The following is an 18,198-nucleotide window of genomic DNA, read 5'->3' as shown; positions in this document are numbered from 1 at the left end:
CCCCCAAATCTAGCCAAGCTAGTAGGGAAGGTTCCCTTAGAAAGCTGCTGGTTCAAGCTGCACACTGGGAACTGCTCTACTAACAGACAGGGAGGGGCCAGTGTGTTTCTGAGAAGGAAAGCAATACAGGATGCAAAGGTCAGAGGGCACTGAGAATTCTTCTTTTTAATTTTAGTCAATGGGGCTGAGGAGACAGCACAGTTTGTGAAGTGCTTGCAATGGACTTGCACACACGAGGACCTGAGTTTGGTCTCCAGAATCCACTTTGTCAAAATTAAGCACAGTGGTGCATATGCTTATCATCTCAGAGTCCAGGAGGGGAGCCACATGGGACCTCAGGACTCACTGGCCAGCCACCCAAGCTAGTGAGAGACTGAGTCTCAAAAAGGAAAGAAAGAAAGAAAGAAAGAAAGAAAGAAAGAAAGAAAGAAAGAAAGAAAGAAAGAAAGAAAGAAAGAAAGAAAGAAAAGCAAAAGGGAAGGAAGGATGGATGGAACAAAGGAAGGAAGGAAAGATGGAAGGAGGGAGGGAGGAAGAGAAGGAAGGACTCTCTGGCTTCCACACAGATATACACACTCAGATGTGCAGAATAAGTATGCATGGGAGGGCCTCAACTCAATTAGAAAATGACCAATTTACCACCCAAGAAAAAAAAACTCGTAACACTCAGCAAGACCTCAAGAGTGCAGGTTTATAGGCAGTCTGAAATTAATAGCAGAACAGCACCACACACACATGCAAATGCACAGGGCCCAAATTTAACAAGGAGGCACTGACATTTCATTTTTGTTGTAGTCTGTTGGTTTTTGAGAAAGAGTCTCACTATGCAGCCTTGGCCAGCCTGGAACTCACTATGTAGACCAGGCTGACCAGGCTGTCTCACAAAGATCCATCTGCCTCTGGTTCCTGAGTACTGGGTTTGAAGGCATGTGTGATCATACCTGGTAGAGGGTTAAAGACTTTAAAATCTGTTACTTTAATGAATAAATTTTCTTACGTATCTTGGCAATTCGGTTTAAGGCCCAAATGTTCTGATTCTTATATAATGAGGTCTGGATATAAGAAATTAAATTGAGTTAGGCAAGGGGAAACGCAACCCTGAGGGAAAGGACACACACTAGGAAATGACACCTGAATCATGCAATTTAATCATTCTTGGTGATTGGCTTTTATAAAACCAACATACATTTTTATTGGGAAAGTGTGTTAGAGTTCTGATAATTACCTCTGCATAACTGAATATATGCATTGCTGTGAAAACAAAGTGTAAACTGAAAATTAAAAACTGCATATGCAACTGCAGGGTGCTGGCATAGGAACAGAATGGAGGATCATGGAACCGAACAGAAGACCCAGAATAAACCCACACACCTACAGATACTCGATCTTTGACAACAATACCAAAACCATACAGTGGAAAAAGGACAGCATCTTCAACAAATGGTGCTGGTCTAACTGGATGTCTATGTATAGAAAAATGTCAATAGATCCATATTTACCACCCTGCACAAAACTAAAGTCCAAGTGGATCAAAGACCTCAATATAAAACCAGACACACTAAATTTGTTAGAAGAAAAAGTGGGGAGAAGCCTAGAACTCATTGGCACAGGAGACAACTTCCTTAACAGAACACCAATACCACAGGCTCTAAGATCAACAATCAATACATAGGACCTCATGAAACTAAAAAGGACACTGTCATCAGAACAAAACGACTGGGAAAGGATCTTCACCAACCTTATATCTGACAAAGGGCTAAAATCCAGAATATATAAATAACTTAAGAAGTTAAAAAGCAACAAATCAAGTAACCCAATTAAAAAATGGAATACAGAGGAACATCGAAGGGCAGAGAAACACTTAAAGAAATGTTCAACATCCTTAGTCATCAGGGAAATGGAAATCAAAACGACCCTGAGATTTCACCTTATACCCATCAGAATGGCTAAGATCAAAAACTCAAGTGACAACACATGCTGGAGAGGATGTGGAGAAAGAGGAATACTGCTCTTTTGCTGGTGGGAATATAAACTTGTACAACCACTTTGGAAATCAATCTGGTGCTTTCTCAGACAAATAGGAGTAGTGCTACCTCAAGACACAGCTATACCATTCCTAGCATATATCCAAAACATGCTCAAGTACACAACAAGGACATTTGCTCAACCATGTTCGTAGCAGCTTTACTCATAATAGCCAGAAGCTGGAAACAACCCAGGTGCCCCTCAGTTGAGGAATGGATACAGAAACTGTGGTACATTTACACAATGGAATATTACTCAGCAATTAAAAACAAAGAAATCATGAAATTTGCAGGCAAATGGTGGCATCTAGAAAAAATCATCCTGAGTGAGCTATCCCAGAAGCAGAAAGACACACACAGTATATACTCACTTATAAGTGGACACTAGACATGTAATATAGGATAATCATACTAAAATCTGTACAGATAAGGAAGCTAAGCAAGAAGGACAAGCCTGGGTAAGATGTTCAATCTTCATTCAGAAAGGCAAAGGAGACGAACATCCAAAAAGGGAGAGAACAGGAAACAGAACAGGAGACTATCAGAGAGGGCCTCTGAAAGTCTCCACCCAGCAGGGTAGCAAAACATATGCTGAGATGCATAGTCAAACTTTGGGCAAAGTTCAGGGAATCTTATAAAAGAAGGGGGAGACAGGAAGACCTGGAGAGGACAGGAGCTCCACAAGGAGCTCTGGGCATAGGGGTCTTATCTGAGACTGATACTCCAACCAAGAACCATTCATGGAGAAAACCTAGAACCCCTGCTTAGATGTAGCCCATGGCAGCTCAGTATCAAAATGGGTTCCCTAGTAAGGGGAATCAGGGACTGTTTCTCACATGAACTCAGTGGCTAGCTCTTTGACTGCCTCCTCCTGATGGGGTAGCAGCCTTCCCAGGCTACAGAGGAGGACAATGCAGCCAGTTCTGATAAGACTCCATACGCTAGGGTCAGATTGAAGAGGAGGAGGACCTCCCCTACCCATGGACTTGGAAAAGGGCATAGGAGAAGATGAGGGAGGGAGGGAGGGAGGGAGGGAGGGAGAGAGGGAGGGGCTACAGCTGGGATACAAAGTAAATAAACTGTAATTAATATAAAAAATAAAAATTTAATTAAAAAAACAGACTTCAGAAAAAAATCAAGTCATAAGATGCAAATGTGAAATGATACCTACTGATTTTAGTCCTTTATTTTAAGATTATAGCAACATTAAAATATTCACTCATGGCAAAATGATTATAATTTACTATTATTTTTCGATAGGTCAATGCAAGGCAGCACATTGGTATTAACTTTCTCTTGACAAGCTGCTGTGGGGAAGATGAGATTAAAAAACATAAGGAGTAGGGGTAAATGTAAGATACAATGACATATGGATAAAATGCTATGATTAACTCCATTATTTGTATACTAACATAAAAGAATTTTTAAAAGAAAAAAATAACTCCTAATATTTTTCTTGGCAAAATTTCAAAACTCTTATTTCAATAATTCCATCTAATTTCCTGAGAAGTCTGAAGTATCTGTTAAGTCATCAATATGCTAAACAATACATAGAAATTGTGGTATTACAACCTAGAAGCCAAAGAGAAAAAATAAGAAAAAGAAGCAGATCTAAAGCAATAGAAACTATATGCTAGAAACTGCAACTCCTCATTAAAACAACAACAATAATAAATAACTACCTGTCTTAGGGCTGGAGAGATGGCTCAGCAGTTAAGAGTGGTTATGATTCAGTTCCAAGCACCCACATTAGGTGGCTCACAAGTGCATGATACTCCAGTTTTGGGGGATCCAACACCCTTGGGGTACATGCATGCACATGCTACACATAGAAACAAGCTGACACATACATTCACATACATGAAAGTAAAATAGATAAGTCATTAAAAAAGAACTCCAGCAGCAGCTGTTAAGTGAAGGTTTGTACTGTGTTAAGTGAGTTACACATGCTGATGGGAACTAAGGAAGGAGTAAAGAGATTAAATAGGTTAGATCAAAGAAAGGGATTTAAGAGCAAACCAGGACTACTACCCAGACTCACATGCCAGAACTCAATAGAGTGTAGCTAGCAATAATGGGTAACATCCCCAAATCCAGATGAGAACCACTCTCATCAATATTCAATGGATTAACGTATACAAATTGATAATAATACAAGTAAAAAAAACTACTTGAATTAAATTATTCAAATGATTCTTTGGCATCAGCTATTGATAGCAATAGATATACTTAACTGTATAATTGTTTTAAGTGCAACAATTCCATGCCCATTTGTGACTCAGAGACATAAGCTTTATTTTTTTTAAACTGTGTATAGTGAAAACACTGGTAATCTCGTTTCAAAGCTGAGGGGCTTGTCAGAGTAACAACAGCACATATGGTTTTCAGGTACATCTGGTCAATGTGTATGTTTATTTTATCCATACTGAACGTACATATGGCAATGATTCATATGTTGATCTATATATAGCATTCAAAACTTATCATTGTGAAATCATTTCTCTTGGAAAAATTAACAAAACGGCATCTTAATTTTTGTTTCTATAAAAATCATATCACTTTGTAGTATGTAGACATCAGACATTATATCTATGTTGTTTATTGACATTTATTAGTATTATCTCATTAGAAATAAGGTAATTTACTCTACCTATAAGACTGGAGAATGAACTCAAAATCTTATACCAATCCCCTTCTATGTACATGTACGAAACTGTCAAAGAATGAACTTAAAACACACACACACACAAAGAGAGAGAGAGAGAGAGAGAGAGAGAGAGAGATCCCAAATCAAGGGGAAAAATATGCCCCTCTTATTTTAAGGGGATTTCATAGAATTGAAAAGCCGTGCCTAAAATGAGCATAATGCTATTTAAGATTACATTCTGATTGATTCTAATTATATAGTTTTAAGCTAGAAGGCTTAAAAGTTCTTTGAAGTTAGGAAGATTTTTTAACTTTTTTAAGAAAACTGAAGCCTAAAAAGCAGGTAGTTAGAAAAAAATAAACCTTGTTCATAACAGAACACCTAAAAAAGGTAAAACTACTCTGCTAAAAACACTTCTGTGAAAACATTGTTTAAAAACTAATCCATGTTCTGCTTGAAGCAGCAGTGCAATGCTGTCAATAAAGAAAGTTCTAAATTCTTTAAAGAGGAATCTGGAAATAAGTATGTCCATGAATTCAAAGTCAATTACAGTGTAACTAAGAACAAAGATGGAAGGTGAGGGAAACAGGGATGGGCAGACAGCCAGCAACCGGAGCAAACAATGTGAGTGTGCATTTCACAGTTCCACATGCCATCAGAACTGTTCTCAGGATATACTCTTGCTATACAGAAAATGGGAACACACAGGCTGTGCCCTGCACAAAACTTCCATGAGGACAGCTCTGTGTCTGGTCTCTGTTCCAGTGTATTAGAAACCACTGAGCCCACATAAGGATATGATGAGAATCTGTTGGAAATGGAAAGGAAAAGTAGAGGCGGCTGCTCTGATTTCATCAAGCCATGGAGCACTCCTCATTTTCCTCTATGCAGTGAGCATGTCCTGCGGCCCTTGACATTCTAACAACTGGTAATAAGTCTGAGTTTTAAAGACTTCTCTTGATAGAAACAATGTGAAAGTGGGAAAACAGGACTTGAAAAAAGAAAGTTGACCAGCAATACACCTGTAAGAGGCTAACTTTAGGGGGATGGCTTGACTCTGCTGCTGTTCGACTGTCAGGGGTTCTTCACATGATGATGGTGCTCCCTAAGAAAGGTGAGTAACTATACACAGGTAGTAAGGCTGAATTCCATCATCCAGCATAGAATCATGTGTCTCACTTGGTCACCAGCTGGTGGTGCTATTTAGAGAGGTCCTAGAAGCTTTTGAATACACTTTTGGTTATCCAGTCCCCCGGTAGCTGGGACTGGAACACCCTAGGACAGCTCTACATCAGACCCAAGCTCTCTCTGTGTAATGGAAAATCTTGGTTTGTTAACTTGAAAAGCCTCAGAATGCAAGTGGAGTAACTGCTGCCACCAGACTGTCAAGTGGGCATATCCTTGGGTTATTTTCTTATTTGCTAATTGATGTAGGAGGACATGATCCACTACTTACCCTATGCAAGTGGGCCAGAGCTATAAAAGGAAGGTAGCTAGCAGGCCAGAGGAAGCAAGCCAAGAAGCAACATTCTCCCTGCTTTAATTCCTGCCTCCAGGGTCCTGTCTTGAGCTCCTGCTCTGGCTTCCTGCTATAAATAATAGATTGTAATCTGTATGCCTTTCCTTACCTAAGTGTCCTTATCACAGCAACAAAGTGGCAATCTAGGGCACTCTCTTTCCCCATCTGTTGAGACAGAAGCATGCAGCTTACGCTACCACTGCCATGGGAAGGAACCACTCACGCCACTGTGAATGTTGCCATACCTTCCCTGATATGAAACTGAGCATCAAGACAAATCCTTCCTCCATGAGTCACTTTTGTTAAACAAACAAACAAACAAAAAACCTAACCCAACAAGTAACACATTTCTTTAAATTATGCTGTAACTGTAATAATGCATAATGATTATGCTCTAAATCTAATCCTGTGTACTTATATTAATGTAAACTAATAATAATTATACCCATCTGCACCATATGTATAATTACATAATTTCAAAAATTACCCTTGGTTGTTGGGAAAGAAAGAAGCTTTTGGCAGAATACACATAATTGAATGAAATGATAGACTGCCTTATAGCACTTCATATTTTTCAAAATTATTGTCATTCACATTATTCCATTTGGAATAATTCTGCGTAGGAGGTGGGAGTGCCTACCACGGTTTGCACATTCATGTTCCCTAAAACCTGCATGCCGAGATCCTAACTGCAAAGCTACAGTAAAAGCAAGAGGTATAGTCTCTGGGAGAGTGACAAGAGCATGAGGGAGGAAGCTTCAAACATGGAATTCAGGCCTTCTGAATGAGCCCTTTCCATCATGCAAGAAAGAAAAAGACAGACTTGAATTAGAGCAGTCCCTGCCAGTCATCAGATCTCTCAGCTCCTTGATCTTGACTTTCCAGCCTTCAGAGCTCGAGGAGATAACTGATGCTTCACAAGACAGCCAGCTTGCTCTATTTCCTTATAATGTCCAAAGAGTCATCCAGGATGGCAGTGACAAAGCCCGCTTTAAAGTGAAGGTATTCCTCTTGCCCCTCTCCTACCATCTCCTCAGGAACAGTGGTCTGTGCAGACATCTCTCACACACACACCATGTCATATATAAACAGCCAGCTGCTACTCCTTAACCCATGCCAGCACACCCGGCACTCCACATCAACACAGATGCCTACTAGATTATCTACCAAGCACTCTTGTATCTTACAGCAAGGAAGAAATCTACACATCCCTAATTTTTACACCTCTACTCACAAGGCAATAGCAAATGACACAACCTAAAGAGAAACTATAGAAGAATCAGGTTTAAGCCTTAATTTCTTCCCTTGAGTTTCTCCTGCCTGTATAATTCATATGGGTAAAGCTTAATGTGATATCAATCAATGTAGTTATGAATGTATGAAGGTCACCCTTGGTGAAGCAGTGAATATGATGATCCCCTTGCATCAGCAATGACCAGCACAGAATCTTTACCCTAAACCCACACACACTGCCCTATATCAGAGCATATTCCATAGCAAAATAGATAACTGGTGATTTGTTTCTATTAAACTCTATGAATTACTTTTTCAACAAATCAATACTTAGTTTAGTGGTATGTATTATATATATATATATATATATATATACACACACACACACACACACACATACATATATATATATATATATACACACATACATACACACACATATATAGCATTAGTCCTTAAATAGTTTAATGTGTATTTTTTTACCCATATCAGAAAGTAAAACAGTGGTAGTCAAATATATTATCACCCATCAGTTTAAGCCAGGAAAGTGGCACTGAAGAGAATAAAGCAGATGAGGCAAAACCAAATACAAAAACATGAGAATGAATATATGCATTCTGCTAGGAATGGTGCTGGTACACAGCAGTAGTTCAATGCACATGACCAGAATGAGTGTTAAAATATCTTTTCTAGGTCAGAATTCTACATGGTGCTACCATGGCCCTTCCTTCTCATAGTCATCACTTTGACAACTGGCTTCCTCTCCTCTTCACTTTGATCTGAATGTCTACAGAGATGACCCTCCTCTACCCCAGTTTCTCAAAGCCATCATCTGGTTCTTGTCCAAGGACCTTGCTACTCACCCTATTTTGCAATCCACTTTTATAGAAAAGCATTACGCATCATCATTAACAGCCCTTATAGACATCCTTTCTTTATCTAACATATGTTTACTTTACAAGCCATCCCAGTACACCAGTCTCCCAACTGGAACAACCACTCAGCCCAATGGGCAATGCATGACCACTAAAACCAAATTTCTGTCTTTCCTCATACTCTCTCTGGAATCTACTCCAATCATACTTCAAATTCCATCATACCACTAACCTTACTCTTGTTCAAGCATTAAGACTACCTTCAGAATATCTGATGGTCTGTCCTCTTTCTACACAATTTTTCGGCAGTATCAGCTGGTATTCTCGGCTGCTTGGTATCTTAGACTCTGCTCTCTCTGGCTTCTGAACTGCAGTCTCCGGCTCATCTTCAAGGACTGTACAATTTGGGTTCCTCACTGTTCATTTCTTACACTTCATTTTTTTAACTACAATCACTCCCCATGAGGCTTCATCCAATCATGTAGGTGATCTGTGCATTACAATTTTTGTTTCTCTAACTCTGAGCCTTTCCTTAACTTCAAGTTTGCATACCCTACTTCCTAATAAGCCTAGACCATCCATCATGCCAAAACTCAAGCTCTTGATGCTCTGTCCCATCTGTTCTTTCGATAATATTTTTCCATTGTTTAATGATACTTCTGCTTTCCATTTGCTTTGTCCAAAGTTTGCCCTGTTACATGCTTGAGCCCTCCCCTTTTAACCCCTGTATTCAAAGCAGCCACCAATCCTGTTTTTCCCTTTCTTAATGTATTCAGAAGCCAGCTACTCTTTGTTCTTTTTACTGTTATGACATCTCAGTCAAGAATTGAGTTTTTAGTTATTTTTTTCAGCTGTATTAATTTTTATATGTGTAAGTGTATGCATGTCTATATACTATATGCATGCCTGGTGCCCGTGGGGCCAGAAGACAGCATTGGATTCCCTGGAAGTAGGGTTAAGTTATAGAGGGTTGTGAGTAGCAATGGGTGCTAGTCTAGTCAGCAAGCCTGCATACATGTTCCTAACCACTGAGCAATCCTCCAACATCTTCATATATTGATTTCTGTGTGTCTCGGAAGAGCCTTGGACATGATGGAAGCATTCCATTACTGAGCAACACTCCCAGCTACAAGAACTTGTTTTTCCTTCAGGGCTGACTCATCAGTGACATGAACAGTACCCAGCCTACATCTCATAAACCCTTGCAGGAAATGACATTATTACCAGCATCATTATCAGCATTATCTGGATCACTCAATGCCCTAGGGTAAAGAGTTAAAAACAGTATAAGTCATGCAAGGCTGTGGATAGAATGAAGTAGGACCAAAAGCTAGGCAATACCACTGAGAGACACAGTTGGAGGGCCAACAGGAACTGTATGATAAGGCCAAGGTTCTAAGTTTTTATTCAAAGCTTGAAAGACATGGTCACAAGTTGGATTTATTGCACATGCAGAACACTAAGTATTATTAGAAAAGCTTGGTATTACTTGATTCCCTCACCAACGCCTGACCCACTGAAAGGAAATAATCATAATACAGAAGGAAGCTGGAATACTACAAAAAGAACAGGGCATGGTAGAAGACACATTCAATCACAGCTATCAGGGGGCAGAAACAGAAAAATCTATGTGAGTTTGATGCCAGCCTGGCCTACATAACAAGTTCCAGGACTATATAGAGGCTCTTTCTCAAACAATGAGAGTGAAAGAGAGACAAACAGAGAGAGAGAGAGACAGACACACACAGAGAGAGAAAGAACTATGATTTTGCAAAGTCACTAACTTAAAATCCACTATTATTGTTGTTCTATAGACCAACAATGTCTTTGTCTTTCTATCTCAGAGTTATCTCTCCACCGTATTCTTTTTCCACTGAAATAGTAATTTTAGTCACTTAGCACAAAGGTCAAAATAAAATAAAATTCAAGGTCCTATAAGTATCTGTTAGAACATCTTATTAAATAGATGGTATCTCCCCCCAGGAGCATGTAGCTCTTTCAACTGGGAACAAGTGTATAATGTTGTATTAAAATGTTCAGACAGAATGAGAATTCACACTACATATGAGCAGGAAAAATACAATAGAACTAAATGATATGCAATCTATGACAGAATAGTATAAAAGGATATAAATACATTAGGGAACTTAGACCAGTCAAAGATATTTTAAAATTTAAGGACTAAGGGATATGTCAGATGACATTTCAGGACTAATTGTTCATTCATCAGAATAAAAACACAAGTGTGTGTAGAGATAGATGTCCATGTAGAAGAAAATGCAACTTAAAGAAAGAGCCAAGGTTAGGAAAATTAAGCATAAAATGATCTTCCTTTCACACTGTGATCTTCATTTCATATAGGACTGAAGTATGGCTTAGAGATTTCCTCTACTTTTATTTTAATTAACAAGGTAGTTTCAGCTTTGTTTACTTGTTTGTTTTAGTCTGTAACAAGCTGGACAAGTGCTCTACCACTGGGCTATATCCTTACAACTACTTGGCAATTTTATTTATGTATTTATTCATTTACTTGAGACAGAGTCTCAGTATGTCATCCTTGCTGTCCTCAAACTCAAAGAACTCCAATTGAAGGCATACTCCCAACCCCAGCTCAACTCTGTGACTCTTTCTGATGCCATGACTTCTTAGTATGAGTTAGTCAGGTGTAGCAACAACACATTCCTATAATACTAGCACTGGGAGACCAAAGCCAAAGAAAGGATCAGCACAAGGCTGAGATCAGCTTAGGTTACATGGTAAGCCTAAGGCCAGACAGGGCTTCTGAGCAAGATCCTCTCTTTAAAATACATGCATGCATGCATCCAAACATTCATGCATTCATAAAAATATGTACTTATTTGTACAGTAAGTTTTTTCCCCAATATACTGATAGCCTAAGAAAGCTATTAGAAAGTTAGATGAAGTTTATAATAAACAAGAAACAATATTCTCCTTTAGAGGGCTGCACTGTGAAAATTCATAGTTAAATGTGAACAAACCACAAAACATGAAACAAATGGAAGCAAAGAATATAATTAAATAAAATGCTCAAATACCAACAACTAGAAGCTAAAAAAGAGGGGATGCTGTGGCAATTAGTTTTAGATTTTCATTATTTTGGAACTCCATTCAACTTAGCAAAATTGATTTAAAAAAAAAATGGGCCTCCCAGAAGTGACACACTTACCTTGCAGTGGTCATACTGTAGCTGTAAGGCAGTAACATCCCCTCCAATGGGCATCTGTCTCTTAAGCTCTTCATCTTTCATGTTCAGCCATTTGATCAATTCTTCGAGAGATGCCAGCAACCTGTTCCACTTCTCAGCACTCGCCTCCAAGTGGGCCCTGTTGGCAGACAGGGATGAGCACATAAAGTGTGATCAGTAAGAATGATACACACTACTATAACCTAGTGACCACGTATGATCAAACAGTGCTCGCTCCCAAAAACAGGAGGCACAAAGACATATCCGGGGAGAAACAGTTATTTCCAAAAAAACTTGGTTATCCAGGTTATGTCTGTCCAGGTTATGTACTTACAGTTACAAACCAGGTTCTGACAGTTCACACATACTATATACGTATTAAATGCAAAGATGCAAATAATTTTCTCATTTTTATCTAAATGCACAGTGAGAGGAAGCGGAGAAATGGAATGCATATAAAACATTTGGAACCTGGTAGGTGGTTCTTATCTTTAATCTCAGCACTCAGGATACAGATGCAGGTAGAGCTCTGAGAGTACAAGACCAGTCTGGTCTACATAGCCAGAGCAATGTAGGCAAGCAGGGGGATAACAGTAAGGCCTTATTTAAAGAACAACAACAACAACAAAACAAAACAAAACAAACAAACAAAAAATCAGGGAAAAAGGTAGAAGAAAAGAGAAACAGCAAACAGACAGGTACTGGTTACCACATAACTTGTATGATTAAAAATATTTATTTAATTTATTTATTTTTATTTTATACGCATTGACTTTTTTTGCTTACATGCATGTCTGTGTGAGGGTGCTTGATCCTGCAGTTATACACAGCTGTAAGCTGCCCTGTATGTGCTGGAAATTGAACCTAGGTCCTCTGGAAGAACAGTCAGTGCTTTTTTCATTTAGAGATAAAAATAAATACATAAATAAGGTTTTCAATAAACATAACATTATATATTTTAAATATATATTATTTATAACATATATATAATATGCACATGTATAATATATTTATTACATATATTATATATTATAATACATATATTAGTATGATGTATAATATATATATAGCTAGTCAAGGAACTAAGCTTTTCTCACCACTGGAATACTAAGATATAGCTGCAGCCAGGAATGCAGACTTAGTGCTAAGCTGGTGCGATGGACTGTCTCGCCTATCTGGGATCAATCAGGTTCAAAGGGTTGAGGTTGTTGGAGATTCACATCGCCTCATTACACAACATCTTCCAAAGGGAAAGACTTTATGAGTGCAGGTATGACTTACCTTGGGGAGCTTCAGCTACACTGAACATACATTTAGAGTCCATGTCCTGTAAGATGACTTTTACCATGATGTTGGTATTAGGATCCTCACCTCCATAAATCTAATCCTTTACCAGGGCCATGAAAACAATGCAGCCGGGTCAGCAACTATCGTCACTCATAGCACCCAGTACTTTCCTGGGCTCCTCTGTTCCACTTAAACTTCTGTCTCAATGCTAATGGTTTTGCTTTCGATAGCACAAGTATTACCTCATTGGTCACATTTAGGTGCTATTTCCAGCGATACACATCTCATGATTATCATAAAGCTTGGCTCAAAGTTCATTTAGCTCACCTCCAGCTCACACACAACAACCAGAGTCTATCGTCCAATATTCTTAGGCAAAAGTAAAAGCTGGTGTCTAGGTTTGCTTTAAAACACTATATGCCTCCATACAGTTACTGCAAAGGCCAATTAGCTTTCCATCTCCTCACAGTTGCATTGCCACCTGGCTAATAAATGAACTACTCAAACTTGAACATTCTACGTCCCATTCCAAAAGGTTAGCCATAAAATACTAAAACATACTTTCTAACTCTTAAACATGTCCAAAAAATTATAATTATCTCAAAACTGTATAGCTTAAATTTCATTTTAGTTTAGAAGTCAGGAGATAGATCAGTGGATGGAGTACAAGCATGAAAACTGGACTTAGCATTCCCAGAACCCACATGAAAACAACCAGGCAGGCATGATAGCTACGTTTGGTTGCAGCACTGAGGAGGCAAAGGAAGCTAACCACAATAGCTGAAATCCATGAGCTTTGAGTTTGGCCAGGGACCCTGACTCAGTTAATAAAGTAGAGAACAATGGACTTCAACTTCATGCCTCCTATGCACTTACACACACATTTGCACCGTGCAAATACACACACGCCACACACAAATAAAACATCATTTTATTTTCTTTCTTTTACTATCATTTCTGTTTTTTCACAGATGCCAGGATTGACCTCTCTTGGCAAAACTGTGTTTTGACAAGTTCCTGATTCTGCTTAAGCTCCAGCTTTTCTGTATTCCTATCAAATTGGGGCAAGATTTCCTGATAAACAAAAAATTTTCTTCTCATAGAGCACAGCTAAATAATTCCAATTATACTAATTGAAATCCCTGTAGAGTCATAAGCCATAATGGAAAATACTTGTTGCACAATATATAACTGACAGGGCTGTTGCAATTGCTTACCAACCATTGTTAAAAGCAAAAAAAAAAAAAAAAAAAAAAAACCCACAAAACAAACAAACAAAAAAAAACCAGCTAAAAATCACAGGTCCCCATTCAACCAAGAAGTGCTGAATATCTCCAGAGTAAACTACATATGTGCAAATCAGACCTCTTCTTTCTCAGCTGTATCTTCAGTGTCTGTGGTTTCATCATCAATCAATAACTAAGCCACATATTATGTTCCTTGATAATCCAGTCCTACATGCTTCCTGGAGAGCACACAGATGTTTGTGTCAATGCAATGGACTCTATTCACTGTACAGAAATACTGGAATTGATCACTAAGCATTATGGTGTTCAGGGAATTCAGCCCCGGAAGGACCATTTGCATAAATGAAGGTGATACTTTTACAAGGGATACTAAAGACACTTTGAAATGAAAATGGAAGCATTAATTCCATGTGCTTCTCTGCACCTCTGCGTTCCATAATAAACCCTGAGCCCCTCGGACAGAAGCTGTGTCTGAAAAACCTGCTCTGCTTATTCTCTAGTACATTGCACTTGTGTGCTTAGCAGATTACTACCATGTGCCCAAATAGGCACAGGCTTCCGTAGTAGCCTTTGGTGTTCCTGATTCATTTCAGTTCTTTCATCTTTCAAGAGGAAAGCCTTTTTCCTGGCCAGTGGGTTGAAGGCCCTGTAAGGGAAACTGCAGTTTGTATTTGGCTTAGTTGTGGCCTCTCACTATGGACTATGAACATTTTATAGCTCAAGTTGTCCCAACACTACAGACAGCAGGTCACTGACATATTCTGGGCATTTTCAGGTAAAACACTGCTTTACCTAACTCATTATCTGCAGAAACATTTTTCAATAATTGACTTGTCAGTGTCTTATTTGCATCAGTTCATTCTTTGTATTTATATGTGCAATGCAACAGTTCCTTTCACTGACGACAGTATTAACCTTGGATAGTATCTACCATAGATTCTGCTTCATGCAGATACCCCTTTCTAGATGATATCTGTTTTTACAAAGCCCTAAGTTTTACAACTTTTTGCATGACCAGATATTTAAAAACTATAATATAAAGGCTTGTTAGAAGACAAAAATTCATTAAAAGCTTACTTTACCAATTGACTATGGCAGAAAAATAATTATAGAGTGCAATGCATACTTCTATCTGTTTTAAATCACCAAAGTGATTTTTTCAAAGGAATGGTCATCAAACAAGTTATCATAATCCTGTCCAGAATATAAACATCAACAAAGAAAATTGTGTATGCTAAAAGATACTAGTTTGCAGAACAGGTTCACAGATCAGTTGGTCGAATGTTTGCTTATCATGCACAAGGTCCAGTTTGATCCCCAGCACCTCATAAATCAGAGAGGTGGTACCTGCCTGTAACCTCAGCACTCAGGAGGTAGAGGCAGGAAGATAAACAGCTCAAGATCATTCTCAGCTACTGCCTGTGACATATGAGACCCTGCCCAAAAAACAGAAAAAGGAAAGAAAAATCAGGAAGCTGTCAGCAAGAGGAAAGAGAGAGGAAGAAGAAGAAACAGTTTTCATTTATCAATATAAATGTTCATGGAGCATCCCTCAGGTACAACACTGCTTCCAAAACAAAAAGGCAAACTGACATCAATATATGGTCAAAGGAAGAGAAATTCAAGTCCGCCAAATGCACTCCCAAAATGGGAAATCTAATAGATGCTCTACTAAGTATTAGGACACAGAAGCAGCCACTAGGAGAAACCAGCAACCCAGGCTTTGATTAATAACAGCAGAAAGAGGGAAAACATAAATTGCTCATTTACACTGCACACAAGTCAAATACTTTTGCAAGATCAGTCTCCTAAAGTATATAAGGATGTCAGTGAAGAGGAGGCAAAGACATATTACTTCTTGTAGCACTAAAACAACAACAACAACAACAAAAAACATCTGTACAGACTCAAATCTGTACTTCTAGGGAGAAATGTGATTTCTGTTTATTGTGAAGCCTACTTAATTTAAATTGTGTTTTAATAAAATTTAAAAAAACTTAACTAATGTAACTAAGAACATATGCATCAGGTAATAACATTGAAAACAGATTATTCCTGCTTGCAAAATGAGCATGAAGACTCACCAAGTAAAACAGAGACTCCTTAAAATCCAGCCACTACAGAACACCCCAAAGCTATGATCGGATACGGCTGGTACCTGTGATGTGTGGCTACTGAACATACATTTAGGTTCATTAAGACTGGTAAGATTTAAATTCAGTTCCTCATTTACATTAGCCACATTTTAAAAATTCAATATGCCACTTATGACTAGTGGGTCATGGGTGACCAGACTGACATAGCTCCTTTCTGCCATTCCAGAAAGTCTTGTAACCCTGAAAGAGAATGCTGTAAACATGAAAGAGGACCTCCTTGCTCTGCTACGTTTCGAAAAAGACTGTGATTTTATAATACAGTTAGCAAAACCAACTCATTCTTAAGGTTAAGAATGGCACTGTACAAGGTGATAACATGCAATATAAAGGGTGATGGCGAAGGCTCATCTTCTCCAAGAACTTGGAAAACGGTGCCTCAGAGCTTTAAGAGGCTTATAAAAGAAATGCAAGATAGAATTTTATCTTTGAACTCTGTTTCCATTACATTTGACAACTTCCCTGGCCTCTGAAACCTCTTGTTAGGATGGATCTATATTAAACATCATAAAGCTGATAACTGGATATTTAATTAACATAATCTTATATTAAATAAATTTAATTTTAAAATGTAAGTCATGCCATTCAATCTTGAATTTGTTAGTATAATTCCACTCGAGTTTTACAAGTGATCATAAAATACTGCCAGCAATCTTAAGAGCCTATTTTCATAAGTGAAATCTTAAATCTTCAGCTAACTTGTGTACTGACTTGACATATATAATGCTACCTGTTGTTTATTTAAGATGCTAAGGCTATTTAGTAGACTGAATTTTAGTATTTGAAAGACTCAATGGCCAGCCAGAAGACTTTAAAGTAATGCTTAAGGGAGTTGTTCCAGAGACTTTAAAGTAATGCTTAAGGGAGTTGTTCCAGTGACCACACCATGGTTAAAGTAGGTAATGTCTTAAGTACTTAAGAGTAGATTTGGTGAGCAGGGATCAGGAAGCAGCAGACAAGAGCCAAACGTGACTGTCATGACTATCTTCTGCGAGGCTCCAGCCAGCAGCAGATCCAAGACAGAGGCTGGGACTTGTAGCTAAGCATGGGGCGAAACTCTGGGCCTGTGGAAGTGTTGGGGAAAAGATAGAAGGACCCAAAGGTGGCAGGAACCTCATGAGAAGACCAACAGAGATAACGAACCCAGTCACATGGGCTTTCAGAGACTGAGAAATCAACTAAGGAGCATTCATGTTCTGGACCTAGGACCCCTGCACACATGTAGATGAGGGCAGCTTAGTCTTCATGTGGGGTGCTGGCAAGTGGAGGGGAGGGCTGTTTTTAACATGGACTCTATTACCTGCTTTTGGATCACTTCCCATCTGGCAGGGCTACCTTGCCTGGCCTCAGGAATGAAGATATGCTCAGTCATGATGTGATCTGATATGCTGGGGAGGAGAGCTCCCCTTTTCTGGGGGAAAAGGAGAGGAGGTAATGGGGACTGGGAGGACAAGAGGGAGGGAGCACACCTGGGACATAAAGCAAATAAACAAATATGTTTTTAAAAAAAACAGTAGATTTAGCATACACAAAAAATTAATAAGCAGCAAATATCCACTTTCTAAAAAAAAATTATTAAGGAAACATTCCCTTTCATAATGATATCAAGCTAAACACTATTTGAAATACAGATTCCAGAAATAGTCTCCATTCAGAGGAGCAAGGGCTCATCAGTTAAATGGCCTCATCCTCAGAAAATAATTAAGTCATCCACAAAAAAGAGAGGCTTGAAGAAAACAAAAAACAAAACAAAACAAAAAAAAAACAACAAGACCTTTGAAGATAGGCATGGAGGTGAATAAAATAATTCAGAATTACAACACTAATTGTAAGTATACAGTACTAAATTAATACAAAAGAAACCTTAGTGTCCCCCCCAACACACACACACACACAAAACTTTGTAAAGCCACAAAGCTGAGGGATGGCTCAGTTGGTAAAATGCTTGGAATGCAAGCATGAGAATCTATGCTCAGGTTCTCAGCACCCACACCACTGGAAAGGGGGG

At 38.7% G+C, this 18,198-nt stretch overlaps 1 protein-coding gene across 6 annotated transcripts in view; it reads right to left on the bottom strand.

The window, feature by feature from the left end:
* The window catches only part of Utrn (utrophin), a 524,212-nt gene that overhangs the window by 137,712 nt on the left and 368,302 nt on the right, over positions 1–18,198 (bottom strand). For all 6 annotated transcript variants that reach the window (XM_060380271.1, XM_060380270.1, XM_060380269.1 and 3 more), the window contains one exon: positions 11,486–11,642. In XM_060380271.1, coding sequence (XP_060236254.1) covers positions 11,486–11,642 — 157 coding nt within the window. The remainder of the gene's footprint in view (positions 1–11,485; positions 11,643–18,198) is intronic.

This window comes from Meriones unguiculatus, chromosome 3 (assembly GCF_030254825.1).
Source record: "Meriones unguiculatus strain TT.TT164.6M chromosome 3, Bangor_MerUng_6.1, whole genome shotgun sequence".
NCBI classification, from domain to species: domain Eukaryota; kingdom Metazoa; phylum Chordata; class Mammalia; order Rodentia; family Muridae; genus Meriones; species Meriones unguiculatus.
Note: the sequence above shows the minus strand (reverse complement) of the source record. Positions and strands in the feature narration are given on the sequence as shown.